At 34.7% G+C, this 18,993-nt stretch overlaps 1 protein-coding gene across 1 annotated transcript in view; it reads left to right on the top strand.

Moving 5' to 3' along the window:
• Window positions 1–392: 392 nt before the first annotated feature.
• Window positions 393–18,993, top strand: part of LOC107656508 (tensin-2-like) — a 188,973-nt gene continuing 170,372 nt past the window's right edge. The window contains exon 1 of the mRNA XM_016444389.1: window positions 393–806. Within this exon, the coding sequence (XP_016299875.1) occupies window positions 702–806 (105 nt within the window). The 5' untranslated portion in view covers window positions 393–701. The remainder of the gene's footprint in view (window positions 807–18,993) is intronic.

Genomic DNA, 18,993 nt, shown 5'->3' with positions numbered 1-18,993 from the left:
ATTGTGTCAAAGCAGCTTTACAGTATCACAATAGGAAAATAGTGTGTCAATGCAAAAGGACAATAGTAAACAGATAGATAGATTATAGATAGAAATGAACACTTAATTTGACTTTTAAATTAATATTTAAAAACAAAACAAATCATTCTGTACTTTTTTGCCTTTTCATTCTCGTTGTTATTGAACTTTTTGTGTGTGTAAATGTGTATGTCAGTGCTTAAAGCCACTAGAATCTATAACTAAATAGGTAGACAGCAGATAGTGTGACTCAGGTGTAAAACCCACATGACTTGAAAACCCCTCTGGTACCTGCGCAGTTGTTTGCGCAATGCAACGCGTCGCACATTAAAGAGTAGCGGCCTGTGTTTACACTGAACGCCAGTTGCGTTTCCTGCAGCTCTGGGCGTGTGTGCGCGCGACAGTGGAGTTACACATCCCAGTTTTCAAACTTTTCCCCTCACGCTCCAGTCCTTCCCACTACTTTAGTGCGTCATTCTGAATGGGAGTTCTGTGGTCAAAGCGAACATCGCGCGCGGAGACGCCGACGCTAATGGAATAACGCCTGTTGGATCTCTCTTGGGCAGAAATGCCCGTGAGTGTTTGATCACAGCTCATACCTGCCGTGCTGACCTTCAGGAGGAATAATCCCGAGAACGCTCGCGTTGAATGGGTCGTAAGGACGCTCACCTGAACCTGTCTGGATGGGATGCACCGTGAGCTTCATCTGCTGTGAAGACGATTTTCTGCAGATGCCTTTGGATCAGCATGTGGAGAAAAAGAAAGAGGAAAAGAGGCTCTTATCTAAGGTAGGACGCACATGGGTTCATGCAGGAATATCTCCATTGAAGGTTCTTGAAGTTGTGCTGTGAATTTGACAGTGAAGCTATAATAGTATTTTGACGTTGGTTTACCTTAACCCACACTCTCAGTAAAATGAATCACTGGCGCAGATGTTAGCCTATATATTTTTTACTTTTATTTATTTATTTTATTTGTCGGTAAGTGATACATGCACTACCAGTCAAACATTTGGACACACCTACTTTTTATGTAGTGACCAAACAAATCAAAACTGTCTTGGCTAAGTCTTAGCTAACTTCATAAGGTGCCACCTGCGCTTTTTTTTTTAATTATTGAGGTTTTCAGGGTCAGATATTAAGCAGAACTTGGGGGAAAATGCCACCAAAAGTGATAAAAAAAAAGTCCCAGATATTTTAAAAGTGGGAGCTTAAACAAAGAAACAAAAATAAATAAATCGATAGGCAATTCATTTTGTATGCATTTTTTTTTTTTTTACTGTATTTCATAAGTTTTTGTTTTACTTAAAGCAACTTGCATATTTGATTATTTTTTTGTTTGAATAACACCCAATACTATTTAATTAACTTTCTTTATTTCTTATAAATTGATGACATTATACGCTATAAATATTGGTCCTTAATAAATATATTTCTGACACTGGTGACCACCATGTATGCTGGCTAAACTTATCCATCTTACATTTTGGAAAGGCACAATTTAAAACTCATTTAAAGCATTTAAGCATACACCTTTAAAGATCAAAAGACAGTCAAGTGTGTCTAAACTTTTGGTTGGTATTGTGTTTAATGTGTTGACAGATGTTAGATTGTATCAACAACCCCGCCTATACAGTTATGTATGAAAAACAAACCCAGAATCTTCTGTTCAGACCTCACAGGGTAAATAAACACAGTCTCCTACATGACCAGACAGTGAGAAATCAGGGCAAACCCAAGACTAAGCGTAGACAATACTGTTCTGTTCACATTTGGATCAATGAATGAGTTGCATCATTGCACAGTTTAATTACAGATGGAATCCAGATTGGAAATTTATGCATTCTCGCCTATTTATTAATTCTGTCTTTTGTTAAAAAAAGGGCTTTTGGTTTTATGATATTATTTATTTCATACTGAATACATCATCTTCATGGTTCAGATGATTTTGAAAAGTATGTTTAAGTGCTCCAAAGCTATCGGTTCACGTGATGTTTGCATAACCAAATTCTGATTGGTTAAATGTATATTATTTTATATTTATAATTTATTTTTCTTTTTTGTTGGTAATTGATACATGCACTACATTTTTATGTAGTAACCAAACATATCAAAACGACCTGATATTTTTGAGATTTTTACACAATCTTTAGACATCGTCTGGGATGATTTTTAAAAAGTATTGATGTTTTCAGGGTCAGACATTAACCAGAACTTGAGGGAAAATACCACCAAAAGTGATTAAAATTAAAATAAATAAAATTAGATATTTTAAAAGTGGGGGCAAAAAAATAAATAAAAATGAATCCATAATTAATTTTTGTAATAAATTTTTGCTGCAATACATATTTTGTTTTAGATTATTTAATGCTACTTTTCCATGCTTATTTTATTAGAATTTATGAATAAAACACCCAATATTGTTTAGAATTTAATTGCGTAACTTAGATTAATTATTTGATTTAATGACATTATTAATTTTTATAAATATAAATGTGTTTTTAATAAATGAATCTCTGACACTGGTGATTACTATATGCTGGCTACTTGTTGACACAAACAAGACCACATTTACATGCCAAGTATGTTTGCATGCTCAAAAACTATTGGTTCGTGTGTTGACATAATCATAAGAGGCCAAATTCTGATTAATAATGGAATATTCTTGTACATGCAAACACAGTCAGCTTTGTTGAATTGCATGCTGAATTTTAGGGAAAAGTTCCCTGTGTGCACTGCTCAAAGACGTCTTACATGGAACTCTTCTGATGGGGTGGTCTGCTCTGGGTGGTGGGGTCAGATTTGGAAGGTCAGCCAGGGCGTTACTTGGGGCAGAAGGGCTGGAGCAACAAGCCCCACATTGTTGCTTTGCTCTCAGTCAGGGGACCAGCGTTCGTGGAGGAATGTTGTGCCTGTATCCTGATAGTCGTCTTTCATTTTGGTAACAATCTCACATGGGGTTCCACAAATCTGGCCCACCCTCATATTTTGCATGTTTTTGCAAAGCTGGCTTATTGCTTTTTATGATATGGTGGCAACAAAAATATGATAAGACACAAATGTTTAATAAATAGATTTAATTCAAATAGATTTTTTAATTCAAACATTAAATTATGTCATTATGCAAACCTGCATTTGGATCAACTAAAATTAAGCTACTTCAATTGGTAATCCACAAAATATGTTTTCCCTTCCATTTATTTTTCACTTTAGATCAAGGCACCTTTAACAGGTCAAACTAATTTTACTGCAGCTGAACCCAAAATATTTACTTTACCTAATTGAAAAACAAATTGATAAAGGAACAACTTTTACTCAGAAATTGCTCATTTCAAAAATAATTACAAAGAAATGGTAAGCAGTGTTGGGGAAAGTTACTTTTAAGAGGTAATGCATTACAATATTTCGCTACTCTCTAAAAAAGTAACTAATTACATTAGTTACTTTTTGTGGAAAGCAATGCGTTACTTTACTTCTGCATTGCTTTTGCGTTACGTTTTAAATCTGAGCTGGGCTTGCTTGTTTGTTTTTAATATAAAAGTTCAGTTTTTGAGTAAATGCGTGTTCACATTTAGTCTAGAACTATACACATTTGTATATGTAAATATATGTTTCTAATGTAATAGAGCACTATACAAAACTGTATAGTACTCTATTACATTAGAAACATATGTTCATCTCTTTGCAGAATGTTCTTTTCTAGACATTATGCAGCTGTTTTTTTTCTTCTGTGGAAACATATATTTACATGGCTTTTTTTGTACTGCTTGTATGGTGTTTACTTACTCACTGACACAAGGGTGCAGGCGCGCAGATGGCACAGGGACGGGGGGGACATGACCCCCCCAGATTCATAGTGACCCGATCCGTCCCCCTCACTGTCTCTACGAAAGGCGACATCGGTAAACAGAGGATTTATCAGGGTTTCCGCTATATACATTATAAGTAGTGGCGGCCCGGCCCGCCGCTCCTTAAACGTGCACTAAGCGATTTTTGAAAAACGCTTTTGACCGCAGTGTCTGACCGAGTCCCAAAACGCACTTGTAGCCAATCAGCAGTAAGGGGGCGTGTCTTGTACTGATAGAGAGAAGAGAGCGCTCAATTTGAGTGCACAGGACGGATATTAGCAGATCGACTATAGATAGGGAGAGATGGCAGATAAAAAAAAAAAGAGGAAAATATCAGAGAAACAAACATTAAAAAGAAGGGTTAAGATCAGGCAAGCGGTAGGATCCGCGTAAATATCGGAGCAGCTTTCCAGCAGTGGAGAGAAACTCAAGGTGCGGCAAGGGCTCGAATTGGACGCCAAGGTTGTGCTGTTTCTTTTTGATAGGTGAGTAACGTTGACTTTGCTTTGTTTCACACAACTTATCCATGTTGACTTTTGTTTGAATATGCAATTATATGTTTGAATTTGAATTATCTTCACTTGTTTCCGCGACCGTTGTTGCCATGGTTGCGTACATAGATTTCAAAATAGGGGCGAGGTCCTGTTGGGGTTTAGGCGTGTTTGTTTTGGTGCTTTCAAATATCAACATCGTTTGGCAAAAATCGCTTAGTGCACCTTTAATTATCGCCGCCACTGCTTCAGGATCGGGGCTGACGCACAATAATAATCTACCGGTCACCATTACTTTGTACCCACGTTCCTACTACACGCTGTTCTGTTGTCAATAAACACACATGACGATGGTGCTGCCACCGATGTTTACGTTCTCTGTGTGTGTATGTGCTACGACTCCTGACCCCGGGGTCCTATGAGGAGCAGGTAGCTGCCTCAATTGTGCCTGTAGCGGTAACCATAGTGATCGTATACTATCATCTATGACAGAGCTGGTGATTTTTCTGGACTGAAAAAATTGGACTGCTGACAGCTTGCCCCCCCCCCCGTTAAAAAATCCCATCTGCGCCCCTGCAAACAGTATGTAATTGTTTATGAAGTTTTTATTCAAGACTTACATTCACGTATTTTGATATATCATCTGGAACACAAATTATCTAGTTTCTCTCATCTCAGAACCCTAACATGTCTGCTGTGCATCTGCAAAGGTAACTTTTAAAAACAGTCATATGAACAAATAAAACAATTAGTAGTTACCTCTATCCATTTACATTCACCAGGATCTTAATATTTACATTTAAACATCTTAACAAATTATCAAAAAATGATCAGAACACACATGATCAGAATACAAACTGTATTATGTATAGATATGTTTTATCCAGTGTTGTGTTCCCTCAACCCTAACTTTACTAGAAGTGATGACTATCAATCCACAAAAGCAATATATGCCATCAGGTTACATATTTAGTACAGTATTTATACATTATTAGAAATATTAAAACACTTTTTAACTATAACTAAAAATGACTTGAAAACCACAAAAATTTGATGACTTCACGTGGAATGTCGACTCCATCATTGGCCCGTCGGCACCGTCAGAAAGAAAATCATACGGTGGTGACATCTGATGGTGTTGACAAATTTGTCATTTCTTTCACAAAACAAATGGAGTTCATTTAGTAGCCATTTTGTTTTCGCTGTTGATGCTAGATGCCAATAGAACCTGCTTCATCTTTGTTTGGATCATGATTAAAATGCAGTGGTTGCCTCTAATTTTAAATTGAAAGAGCACAGACAAAGCCTTAGTTTGTTTATATGAAGAGATTTATTTTATTTGTGTTATTTATTTGATTTGGGACTTGTTTTAAAATTAAAAAAAAAAAAAAAATTTGTTATTTACATTTACATTATATCATGACCCCGGGGTCCTATGAGGAGCTGGTAGCTGCCTCAATTGTGCCTGTAGCGGTAACCGTAGTGATCATATACTATCATCTATGACAGAGCTGGTGATTTTTCTGGACTGAAAAAATTGGACTGCTGACTAGGAATGTAACGATTAACCGCGAGCCGGTTGAAAATCGATTTAAAACTGTGATGATTCAAATCGGTTGAGATGCTAAACAAATCGCGATTAAGTTAGGGGTAGGAGTTTATATACATTATATTTAAATTGTTATTTAGCAAACACTTTTATCCAAAGCGACTAAATGAGGACAATAGAAGCAATCAAAACCAACAAAAGAGCAATAATTACAAGTGCTACATTAGTATATTATTATAGTGTTATATTTCAATTTCACAAAGAAACGTACAGTATTTTGTCCAAGCAATAATAAAAGGACACATTTAATTTAGATTTGTCTTAAATCTCAGTTTGTAAAAAAAAAAAAATCGTGAGTTGAGTGAATCGTTACATCCCTACTGCTGACAGCTTGGTCCCCCCCAGTTAAAAAATCCCATCTGCGCCCCTGCAAGGGTGAGTAGGTAATAATAGAATTTTAATGTATTTTTGGGTGAACTATTCTATTAACATCAATGTTGCATTACTTGAAGATGAACCTGTGGCATTCATTTCATGAGAGGAATGTGCATTCATTTGTAGAAGATTAATTTCTTTTTTTAGTGAGACTAGAGATCTATGCTACTGGAGGTTTAAATGCATATAAAGCATGCAATAATATTCCAAACATTTAATTATTCTTGAGCATGTCATAATAATTTTTTCCATAAACACTGGGATAAGATAAGATCGAACTTCCCTGGGGTGAAATCAATTCATTGTAGAGACATGTACGTTAAAACGCTGAACAATGTGCAATAAGTTGCATGAGGAAAAAAAAAAAAAAATCTGCATTAAATGTGTAATGGACTACAAGAGCCTATGCTAAATAAGAAGATGGAAAAAATATGCACACACAAATATTAGTAATAGTAAATATCTGAATACTGTGCTTCAAAGTAAGCATTATTACTTCAACCATGAACATGATAGTATCATGTTGTGTTAAAATGCTTGTATCTAAATGGTAAGTGCATTTTGCATTGGGAAAAACAGGATTTTCTTTAAGCTTAGCATACATAGGGTTACATCATGGTGAAACAAACTGATATTGGTCATAATTAAGGTTTCATTGTCAATGATGGTTGCACAAGTTTTTTGTTTTTTTTTGCATTTTTCAACCCAGTCTCATGAGAAAACAACTATTTTACAAGTGAGGGTTAGGTTTAGGTGTTGTATGAATTCGGAGTATGTGAATCATACAAAAAATGTATGGTTTTTATATATTTTTTTAAAAGCATGAAAATTCATCACAACCCACCCCTAAACATCACCATCACTGGGGCATAAGCAGATAATATGAATGAGATTGTACAAATTCATATAAATTACTCACCAGTTTACCAAAATGTCAAATAGTTACGAATTGCTATGTGATTGTGTTGGCACTTGTATGTTGATGAAGAATAGTGATCATGCTTGCTGGAAAATATAGGTTTACTGGGCAACAGGGGCGATTCTAGGATTTTCATTTTAATCTGACATTGTGCTTTGGGTCCTAGTGCCTGTCAGTTGAAACTAAGGCTACGTTCACACTGCGAGCCTTAGTGCTCAATTCCGATTTTTTCTCAGATCCGATTTTTTTGTGTAGCTGTTAACATTGTTGTTTTAAATGTGGCCAATATCAGTTTTACAGTGTGAACAGATCATGGTTCTGAACTGACCCGCATGCGCAAAAGAACAATACGAACAGGGTTTCCAGGTTTTCACAACAAAATCTGCCCAATTGCTTCTCAAAACTAGCTCAACCATGTTCAGGGGGATAAATATCGCGTTAGTGGGGTCGCGTCGACCCACGAAGTTGAAAGACATCCCGCGGCAACAGTGGAAAAGTAGCCTAATGCCGCGGGGAAACTGTGGATTTCATACGGAAGTAAACACGGAGGACATAAAGTAAGCAATTATGCGTTTATTTATAGTGTGATCTGCTGCTGAATCCGGTGAAATTATGTGCAGGCAATATGAAAAATAAAGACAAGGATGTGACAAAAGACAGCAGAGTTTTGAAGCTTTTATGATACGAGCCCTCATGTTTTGTTTGTATATAGAATTGTCACTGTAATTCTTATGAGTTCTGACACGTTACACTTCCACTGATTACCTTTCGCAACTGTCTTGATAACTTTGGGTATGTAAAAATCTTTTGAAGTGTCTCCCGTCAGCGCGGAATTATGACGAATGTCGATCTAGAGTGACGTAAAAGTCGCATGAAATCAGACATGACTGTTCACACTGCGGTCGCATTGCAAAACATCTGACATATATCGGATAATTTAGTACCACATATGGAAGTGGCACAAATCGGAATTAAAAAGATCAGATTCCATGCGGTTTGTGCTGTTCACACTGTCATGACAAAAACAGATCCGAGTCACGTGTGAGCAAAAAAAATCAGATTTGGGCCACATTTGCCTGCAGTGTGAACGTAGCCTGGGCTACAGTGGATGGGGAACCAATTATTTCCCCTCATGATATTTTTTAAACTGGATTTATGACAAAGAACTGCACTGATGCAGATATTATAACAATCTATCGTTAAACACACACCTTGTCCTCTGTTTCTCGCTCTGCGCCGTCGCGGTCTGCGGATTGAAAAAGAACGCGCTGAAAGACGGGGAGGAGCCAATCGAAGTCTGCTGCTGTTTTCATATGAAATTTAAAGGGGACTGAGGCGATCACGAATTCATGTACAGTTTATGGAGCTAAGATCCCCTAAAAATGGCCTAGCGACGCCCATGCTGGGCAATAGGCTCTTGCCATACATAATTATGGGAAACAATTTCTCATCATACTGTGTGGAAGCACAAGATTAATAAAATTGATGCACAAATTTGCACACCTAATGCAAATAATTTGCTCGTTATTTTGTTGCAACTTGCAGTATACTTAAAAACCTTCCAGTTTTTTCAAGTAAGTGAAAAATCAAAAAAGAAATGAAACAGATTCTCATTGTATCCATTTCTGCTCAACCAAAATCGCTTTAACGCACATCGAAGGCAGATGACATCACAATGTTTGTAGAATTTTTACAAGCTGATATATGAAGGACAATTCCGACTGCAAGAAATTGAGATTTGTTTGACTGGTTGATGTAAATCACAGCACACTGCGGCCTCTCATCTGTTCCTAACTATCCAATGGTGCCCAAATCTTCCAAGCACACTCTTAAGCTTCTTTTCATCCCTCCAGTGGGAATAAATCACACAGACAGTTGTGTGGTGGGATTAGAGAGGGGTGGGGAAGGCCGTCAGGAGAAGGGAGCTGGAAATTCCAGGGATTTGCATGGGAGTGACAGACTACAGTTATCTGCGCCAGGTAGATCTATAGGGAGAAACTGTGGGTGCTTGTTTATCAGAGCACTTGTAAGAGCACAGCATGGGCACTTAACCTACTTTAGACGGCGTAATAGAGCACCGCTCCCTTAATGGGACGCTGCAAGGCATGCCCAAAACGTCCTCTTTCAAACTTGTCGGGGCAAAAATGTGGGTTTTTATGTATTGTGGTCGTGATTTGATTTGAGTTTTATAAATCCCGGGGCTGTTTTGGGGTTATGGAAAGATGCTTACTCTTGGCTAATCAACATACTGTCTGTCTGCTTGCATTAGCAGGAAAGAAATGCCAAACACACTTCTGGGAAATATTTGATGCAGTTTGTGCATCCAAACATCTTTGATGTCTTAATGTGTTTCCTATCTGCGAGAGATTACGCCCGCAGTCGTGTGCATGGTTTTTTGCTTTTCTGTGTCAAAGAGGCATTGAACAGAATTGCAGAAATGTGAGTTTTCAGACAAGTTTCCAACACTGTCTGCAGTAGAGATTTTTGGAGGCCAACCTGGATGTTCATGAGCTTGGTTCCTTCAGCAAAAGCAAATTGTGTTTTCCTTTGGCTTTTGGATTATTGCAGAAAAAAAAAATTGCAATAATTTCTGATTCTCATGAGAATCTTCATCTTTTATGACTTTTGAAGCCTAAATACAGTCGATAGAAGTAAAAAGCTAAAGTCAAACTGTAATTCCAACAACTCTTTCAGTCTTCATTTAAAATCTACAAGTTGGAAAATTTGAGTTAGAATAGTTTGTAAGGACGTGAGCAGGCATTTAACCAAAAACCCATTAAAAAAACCCCATTGAATTCAGGACGAAGGAGCCACAAGTGCTAAAATGTGAACTCTTTTCGAGTTTTAGAAACTAATTTCTTCAGCAACCCAGTTGGATTGCTCAAAACATAGATTGCAGTTGCTTCAAAGAATTTCAAATCTTTATTTTCTCATCCTCATGTCATTTCAAACATGCATGTTTTTTTTTAAATCTGTGCCAAATACGATATTAAATGCACACATCATCAATTACACGCCTGATGCACGCCAGTTTGTTCTTTATTTTGTTGCAGCAGCATTAAAAAAACATCCTTTTTTTGGCAGCAAGTGGAAAAAGCAAAAAAAGAACCGGGAATTTGTCCAACACATCCATTTTTTCCCAACCAAAATTAAACCATAATCACATTAATATCAAAACAATTTTTCATAATTTTAAGTAAAATGTACACAGATTGTTTTTTTTAAAGTTTTCAGTCAGAAATTGCTAGTACATTTTCTCAATTAATTACAAAGAAACAGCAATTAACCCATTGAATTAAACACAAAATTTTGAAGTAGAAAGACTGAAATGGTATTTTCTTGTAACCTTTATTTACAACTTTTGTAAATTTTGTAAACAATTTTTTAACAGTGTATGGTATTTATTATTACTTTTTTATATTTAATTTTAAATAGAATGTATGGTTTAATTTTTTTCAGTGGAAAAAAAAAATATTTCTAATTTTTTTTGGTCCAAAAAGTACTATTAAAAAGAAGTCCATAATACTTTATTCTGAGTCTTCTTAAAGGGATAGCTTGCACAAAAATTTTCATCATTTACTCACTTTCATACTGCTTCAAACCTGTATGAGTTTATTTCTTCTGTTGAACACAAAAGAGGATATTTTGAAGAATGCTGGTAACCAAACAGTTGCTGGTAGCCATTTATATAAACATAACATATTTTTCTTAAATATATGCATGCATGTGTTTGTATTGATATATACATAATAAATATACACAGTATACACACATTTATTATGTAAACAAAAACCTTTATTTTGGATGCGATTAATCGTTTGACAGCACTAAAATATTTTATAATTTATTTTTCGCATTAAGATTGCAGTATCAATTTTAAGGACAAATGATAGCATGACATGCATTAGATGATTTAAAATCTACATTAAAATGTATTTTATTAATTTTTGAAATGCAGTTGGGTCTTTCAGCGAAAACAAAATGAACATTTTTAACCAAAATTTTGAATTTTGCCAAATAATGAACATTTTCCCTACACATTTATTTTAATTAGCATATTTTCCAAGTTAAAAGCATTTTTTTTTCTTTACAAATATCATGCATTTTTGAATTCTGAATATCATAAATTTTTGTTTTTCTTATGCAATTTTATGTGTTTAATTTGTAGTATTTTATAAACTCTCTTACTGCTGATATCAAGAAAAATGTAGGGTACAGTAATTATTTAATGTTACATTTTAATATTTAATTTTAAATAAAATGTATGTTTTTATTTTTTTTTCAGTGGAGCAAAACAATTTAATTAAGTATTTGTGTTTTTTTTTTAAATTTTTTTTATATGTTTAAGTAATATGTAGGCCTACTAATAGCAATATTTTAATTATGTAGTAATATTTTTACACTTTATATTATATACTTATATATTAAAAACAATTTTATTTTATTTATATTTATCCCCAACATATTGGTATATTAATATAAAAATTTTAAAGCAGTTCATTGTAGAAGAGTATGTATGTATATATGACTTAATTTTTAATTTTGTTTTTATGTCAGAACAGAATTTTACTGGTAAAATTTTGGTTGGTTGTATTTTCTACCTTGGTTTTTACCCAAGATTTCATTGCAGGCTCATATCATTATTGAGTATTTAATTGTACATGCTTATTTCCCCTATTTTAGATTACCTTTGACATCATTAATGTTTTTATCATGGGTGAAGCTTGAAGCTTTTGTATTGCCTGAAGTGCTACAACTTGTTGGATTGACTTGTTTTTACAGATTCAGGGGTGGTAGATCAAGACAAGACAGAAAAAAGGCCCCCCTTCAGCGTTTGGGAAGTGTTGTTCTGAAGAACGCATGTTGTGTAACACCTGGGCTTGAGTTGTCTTTGTGGACTAGCATGCCACACTTGTTAAGGCTGAGAGGAAATAGAAGTGCAGCACAATGCCAGGCTTAGCATGAGGGGGAAAAAGAAGGATTTTTATTGCTGGTAGGGTATTGACATGGACAAGCATTTTAACAATGAGTCACTTGTGCAATACATGCAGGGTTTACAGAGCAAATATAAACCTCAAGGAAGTCAAGGTAATGCACTGAACTGTAGAAATACAAGTGCACTAACAGTCATTTAAGAAGATTAGAATCAGTGTGTCAGACAGAGTGTTATATGGATTACAATGCCAGAAAAGGATGCCTGAAATACATGTATCATTTTTAATGTAGATTAAACTGCATTAGCCTTTTTTTGTAATTTTTTGTAATTATTAAAAAAATAATGAAATATTTTATAGGGGGCTAATAATTTTGTCTTTATATAATTCAAATAATAAATTATAAAACATAATATTATAAAATAATGTTTTATTATAATAAAAACAAATACTACATTTCTGACTTCAAATATATTATATATAATTTATAATTATTCATTTGATTATTCTATTATTTTAACGTACATTTGACCTTTTTACCTCCAAAAATATTCAAATATTAAATTATAACATTTTTTTTAATATAATATTATTTACAAAAGAATAAAAACGAATATCTGACTTCATGCCTAATAAAATACACATATACCCCCCACCTCCATATAGGCTATATAAAATTCAGAACCTGGTCATCACGCAAGAGATATATATTGTTAGTATGACTTGCATTTTATTATGTGTTTTTGGGAATATTAATAGATCCAGAGTAGAGCATCATGTCACTGACCTGTATATGTTTGTCATGTTCATTATGATATTTTATATGTTGGCTCTCACCCAGATACACTCATGTAAATAATGACCTGAGGTGTACAATATCATATGATACGCTTGAGTTACTGTGCCAAACTGTATTTGAATAATGAGAAAACATTTGTTGAAGATTAAAGCAGAACAGAACGGTGGGCTCAGTGTCAGGTGTGTTTTGGCTCAGTTTCTGTTACTAATGAGAAGCACATATTATGCACTGCCTTTCTGAAAGCCAGATTTGATTCTGTATCTGTTTGAATGAAGTCCATGTAAAATATTATTTGCTTGTCCGTTCACAAACTTTCCATTGTCACAGTGTTTTCTTGGCCTGTTGCAAAAAGGAGAGAGCAGACAGGACGCAAGCCAACAAACTGTGAAATGTATTCCATCATTTGAACAATTGAAGCCTAGTGGGTTTAATTCAGTTCGTGTATTTTCTAGATTAAATCAGAATTAGGCATGGTGTTATTGTGTTCCTCTCCAAATTTTATTCTGCTTTTATTCATAACAAAATGCCTACATGAACTTTTTCAGGGTTATGAAGAAAAATAAAATAAGGTGTTTTGCTAGGCACAGGCTATGTTCACAATGTATTGGTAACTTCAAGTTGAATGATGTGTAGTGTTTATAATAGTAAGTGAAAAAGTAGGTTTTTGCAATGTTTCTTTGCTTAATAGTTGTCACATGTCCTCTTCGTATTATATTCGAGTGACAAATGAAGATAATTCAAAGACATTAAATCAGCGGTTTTCGAACTGTTGGTCCATAGATTTTTTTTAATTATTAATTAATTAATTCATTAATTCATTCATGCTTTCCTTCATTCATGCATTCATTAATTCATGCATTCATTAATTCATGCATTCATTGCCATGAAAACCCCTGTGTTAAATTGTTTTATTGGTATTAGATAGGGCTGCACGATTAATCGCATGCGATATTTAACGCGCATCTTGTCAGTAAAGACGGTTCTGTAATTTAGAACATAAGCCCAGTACTGTGTTTTTATGACACAGTTTAGTCGGTCAAATGTTGATTCAGTAACTGTTCTAACTGATCTAACTCAATGAATGATTCAGTGAATGGCTCCATACAGTTTTTTTTGAATGAATCAGTAAAAGAACCAGCTCATTAGAGTCATTTGTTTATGAATCAACCTATTCACATTTGTTTAATTGAGATACTATTATAGTTTGAAATATATTGACTTAGATTTAATTTTCACACTATCCATTTTTTGTTTTAATTTTAGTCAATTTTTGTAATTTTGTTATTTTTGAAATTTTTGTTTTAAAGATGTGTTTGTTGATTTTATACATTTTTATTTCAGTTTTTCAGTTTCCGTTTTTTCAGGTTAAACTAACAAAAAGATTAATCAGCTGTTTGTACTCATAAAAATGTTCATTTTTCTGTAATCTGGACCCCATAAACACAATCAAGCCTATAAAAAAAAAAGTCAACCACCCCTTTAAGATTAAAAAAATATTTTTTTTATTTTTTATTTTATTTAAAGTATTGCAATTTTTATGGTTTTAGTTAACCATTATAACCCTGGTTTTTGGTGACAATGCAATAAAGTAATGTTTTTTTGTGTCATAGTGCTGTACAAATAGAAATAGTAAGAGTCGTATGTTAGTAGGCTATCTTGAACGTAGTCCATAGTCTCTGAATCACTCCATTGAGCTAAGTGTCACTTCCTCTGCATGTGTGTTGGAACAACAGCGCAGGCCTGTTGGACACAGTGCCGCCTCGTTTGCGTTGTGACAGACCGCCGGCAGGGTTTCCCCTCCCGCCTTCACTCTGTAATTATCTGATAAGGTATGTGGCGCAGTGAAAGTTACCCACAATCCCTCCAAACATTCCAGTGTCCTGCTGGCCAGCAGAAAACAGTATGTTCTCTGTGCAGAGCCTCTGAGTGCCACTGACCTCTGCACCGCTCCCTCCATGCTTTAATGAAAGTATCAGTGCTTCAGGAACTATACCTGACCCCTGGCAGACCTCTCACAGCACATACACGGACAGCCCATCTTTGTCTGTGTGTACCTGCTTACCAGAGCTTATCTGTCCTTCCACATTCATATTTATTTAAAGTTAAGGTTTTAGGGTCAAACTGCCTCTCTCTTTTCATTAAAACTTTTCTACTTAGACAGGCTTTTAAGGCAACTTACACTGTAAAAAAAAAGTAGTAAATAAAGAAAATTCCTGTGCTTCTACTTCAGAATGTAATGTTTTGAAGTGTTATTTGCCATGAAAATTGTTTCTACACCAACTTTTATTTTAGTGTAGGTTGCCTTTAGTGGTCAACCGATATATTGTCAAAGCCGATATATCGGGCGATATTTGACAATTAGCAGCATCAGCCGATAAGTTTTTTGTTTGGCTGCTAAATGTCAGGACTTTTATTTTGACAGTTTATTAGTTTAGTATCTTTTATGTAACAGTTCTGTCTAATAATAAAAATTCTAAAATCTAAAAACAAATAATTTTTTTTTTTAAGTGTAGGTTGCCTTGAGCAGTTAACCGATATATTGTCAAGGCCGATATATCGGGAGATATTTGACAATTTTAATTAGCATCATAAAATGGAATCTAAAATATTGGTTCGGCATCATCAAAAAATCGATTTTTGTCGACCAGTAGTTGCCTTCTCCTGCATTTAGAAAGGTTGATTATACTTATTTTTTAATACTCAAACATGTAGAAAAAAAATTATTCAGTCTTATTAAAATTGACTTTTATTTTTTATGTTATAATATTTGGTAGATCACTAGATTTTGTAATTGCCCTTAACCTAACCTGCGCTACACTGCATTAGCTGATTGTCTGTTGTTTAATTAATAATCTTAGCTGTAAATGGGACACAATCAGGGATGTTTATAATCCATTATGCAGAATAGTATTGTTTTTGTTGTATTTTTGTTTGGTGTCCTGTTACAACAAGGAACTTTAAGTGGAATTGGAACACATCCTTTACGACTAGTTGTCTGAAGGTCAGTGCTATACTGGTGGCCTGGTCATTTCAACAGAAGTCACACACTTGTGAGAATCCCAAAGAAATATCTCCGTGTTACTGTGGTGAGAAAAGCCAACTTTTCATACTTGATGATAAGGAAAACCAGATTCTCTTAAAGTGCATTTCTTAAAGGGAAGTTCAGATCCTGAATGTGTTTAACTTGTTTCGCTGTGCATCTTGCAAATTCAAAAGCAAATAATAAAGGGCATCTGATAGTGTTTCATGAAATTACCTCTAAGATCCTCTCAGGTTTAGCTGACTTTTAGATCACAGAATGACAAATACATGTGCTAGTGTTACACATGAGAGTGATGTTTGAGCTGCTGTAAGTGCAGGGAATGGCGACACAAAGGACTGTAAGCTTCACATTATTTCATCCCTTCACTGAAGGCCTGCGTGAATGAGAGCGATTCCAGGATATTGTTTTTCCAATTTCCCAATGTTCATGCTTGACTTCAGCAGAAGCAAATTATAGGTCAGTTGACGTCAAATTCTTGACAGTCCATTGAAATTGGAGAAAGGGATTTACACATTATTGTTTTGTTCACAGGAGAAAAAAAATTAGGGTTGTCAATCAGTTAAAATGTAATCAAATATTACATATGCTGATCAATAAACCAATATTTGGTGAGAAAAGCTCCAAAAATACAGATAATTCAAATAGATTAAATGGATTAAAATAGATTAAATCAAACCTAGTGTTCATTGAAAATGTGAAAATATTTACAAAAAAAAAAAATATATATATATACAGTGGGTACGGAAAGTATTCAGACCCCCTTAATGGCTGCAATATAACAAAGAGTGAAAAATTGAAGGGGGTCTGAATACTTTCCGTACCCACTGTATATTGTAATTGCATTACATTTTTGGCTTTTGAAAATTGTTTGCTCATGTTCCATATCACTGTCTATAAGCCATAAGCACGGTTTATTTTATAAACCAGTTAGCTCTGAAAAAGTTTTTCTGAGCCCTGCTTTGCACTTCACAAGATTTTTATTTTATTTTATTTTTTAAAACTGAGATTTTCTGTTGTTGGCTCTGTTGGGTTATTTTGTTCTTTAATTTAATTTAATTTAATTTAATTTTATTTTATTTAATTTTATTTTATTTTTAATTTTACCTAATAAATAATTGAATTAAATTCATGTGTTAAATTGTGAAAACCCTCAAAGCATCCCGTCCCAATTCAGGTTTGCGGGGTACTACATGCAGCAGAAGTCCCATGAATGGGATGGTCAGATATTTCTTTCAGAGTCTGGCTTTCAGGACATTACAGACCCACTGATGCAGAAAGCGCTTCACAAAGACTCTGTTAACAGAAGATAATGGAGTACAAAAGACTTTAATACAGTCACTTAAAGCTACTTTAATGCAGCGCGGGCATCGCTTTGAGGATGAAATGACAGTCCACATGATAGATTAAGGGTTAAGAGCAACTGTATTTTTTCCCAGAGTTCCGCTTGCGTGCTCTCTTTGTGGGGCATAACAAGGCTTGTCTGACTTAAACACCTCTTTTGGCCAAAGCATGGTTGCATGGGATGGACAAAATGTAGATTCTACGCCGTCGCTTCCGTCCGGCTCTGTATTTTTGTCTGTTGATGAATGTGGCTTTTATGCTGGATTATTGTTGACACTTTCCTGCTGGAGGGATTTTCTTGTCGGATTTCTAATACTTGGCAAAGAGCTGTGTCAATCGCACTTAGCAACCAGGAACTCCTAGGACGTCCTGCTCTTCTGCTTTTGTGGCTTCTCAAAGGCCTGTGAGGAGACAGACAGGGTGTGATGCTCTCATTTGGACCGATATGCCACAATGTTGATGTTAGCGATCGCCCAGTTCTAGAACCTTCTTGTTTTTGTAGAGGAGATGACTGTTGAGTTATGAGGTAATTAGATAGGCATGGCCATCCAGGTTGGTCTCCTGTGTTTTTAACTCTGGGAGAGGGTTGTTTTCCTCATGGATCGTAATATATCCCTTGGTCTGACATGCTGCATTTACTCTGAATGCGCACAGGAAGAAAGCCCCACTTTTTTCTCTCCATGCCAAATGTTGTAACAAGCCAAGGCAGATCATTTTAGTAGACTTGCACGAACTGTTTTTAAAGGATAGGCTTGCAGACTTCCACATTCTGGAAAAGAGGAAATTATGTACAGTGGAATTCCGAATCCTAGTGGAGAAATACCAAGAATAAGTGATAGAATCTTATCCAGACATTCTTAATTTTGACTTTTTACAGAACTGCATTGAAATGCATATCAGATATACATATACAGAAATTATTTTTATTTTTTTTCCCTATAAATTATGTATATTGTTACATTTATTTTATATCTTTATATTTATTTTAGATGTGTAGTTATTTTTATAATGTTAATAATGTAATGTTTTTTTTTATATTACTGTATATGTGAAATTTCACACACCTAAAGTACAATTCTTGATTTCTAGATGAGCAACACTAAAAGTATGATGCAGTTTGTTTATATTTTTTAAATACATTTTTATATATTTATATTAATTTGTATGTATTTGTGTACTGTACTGTATGTATTCCTATTAAATTTATATTTTTTAATATATATATTTTATATAGGTTTTTATTATGTTAATAATGTAATTTTTTAATATTATTTGTTAAAAAGTAATGTGATTTTAACTTTCACAAACCTAAAGTACACAACTTCATTTCTAGATGAACAACACTGAAAGTAATACATTGCAGTTCATTACAAACCAAATATTCAGATGTGTGCAACGCATTTTACGGAGGACGAAGACTGTTTCCTGGGAGAGTAGCCCACAATGCGGGTGTTCCGGTGAATTCAGTTCCCCTGTTTCCCCTTCAGCACGCATGCTGACCTGTTTTTATACAGTCTATGATGCTGACAAATAATGCTGACTCACAGCCTGTATGTTTTCATATTTAAAGGATTTGCCACTGACGATTCAAATGCGAGTTTTGAGCAGTGTAGAGTA

Source organism: Sinocyclocheilus anshuiensis, unplaced genomic scaffold (genome assembly GCF_001515605.1).
Source record: "Sinocyclocheilus anshuiensis isolate Anshui unplaced genomic scaffold, SAMN03320099.WGS_v1.1 scaffold1473, whole genome shotgun sequence".
Classification (NCBI taxonomy): Eukaryota; Metazoa; Chordata; class Actinopteri; order Cypriniformes; family Cyprinidae; genus Sinocyclocheilus; species Sinocyclocheilus anshuiensis.
The sequence above is the reverse complement of the archived record's forward strand: the minus strand, read 5'-3'. Positions and strand labels throughout refer to the sequence as shown.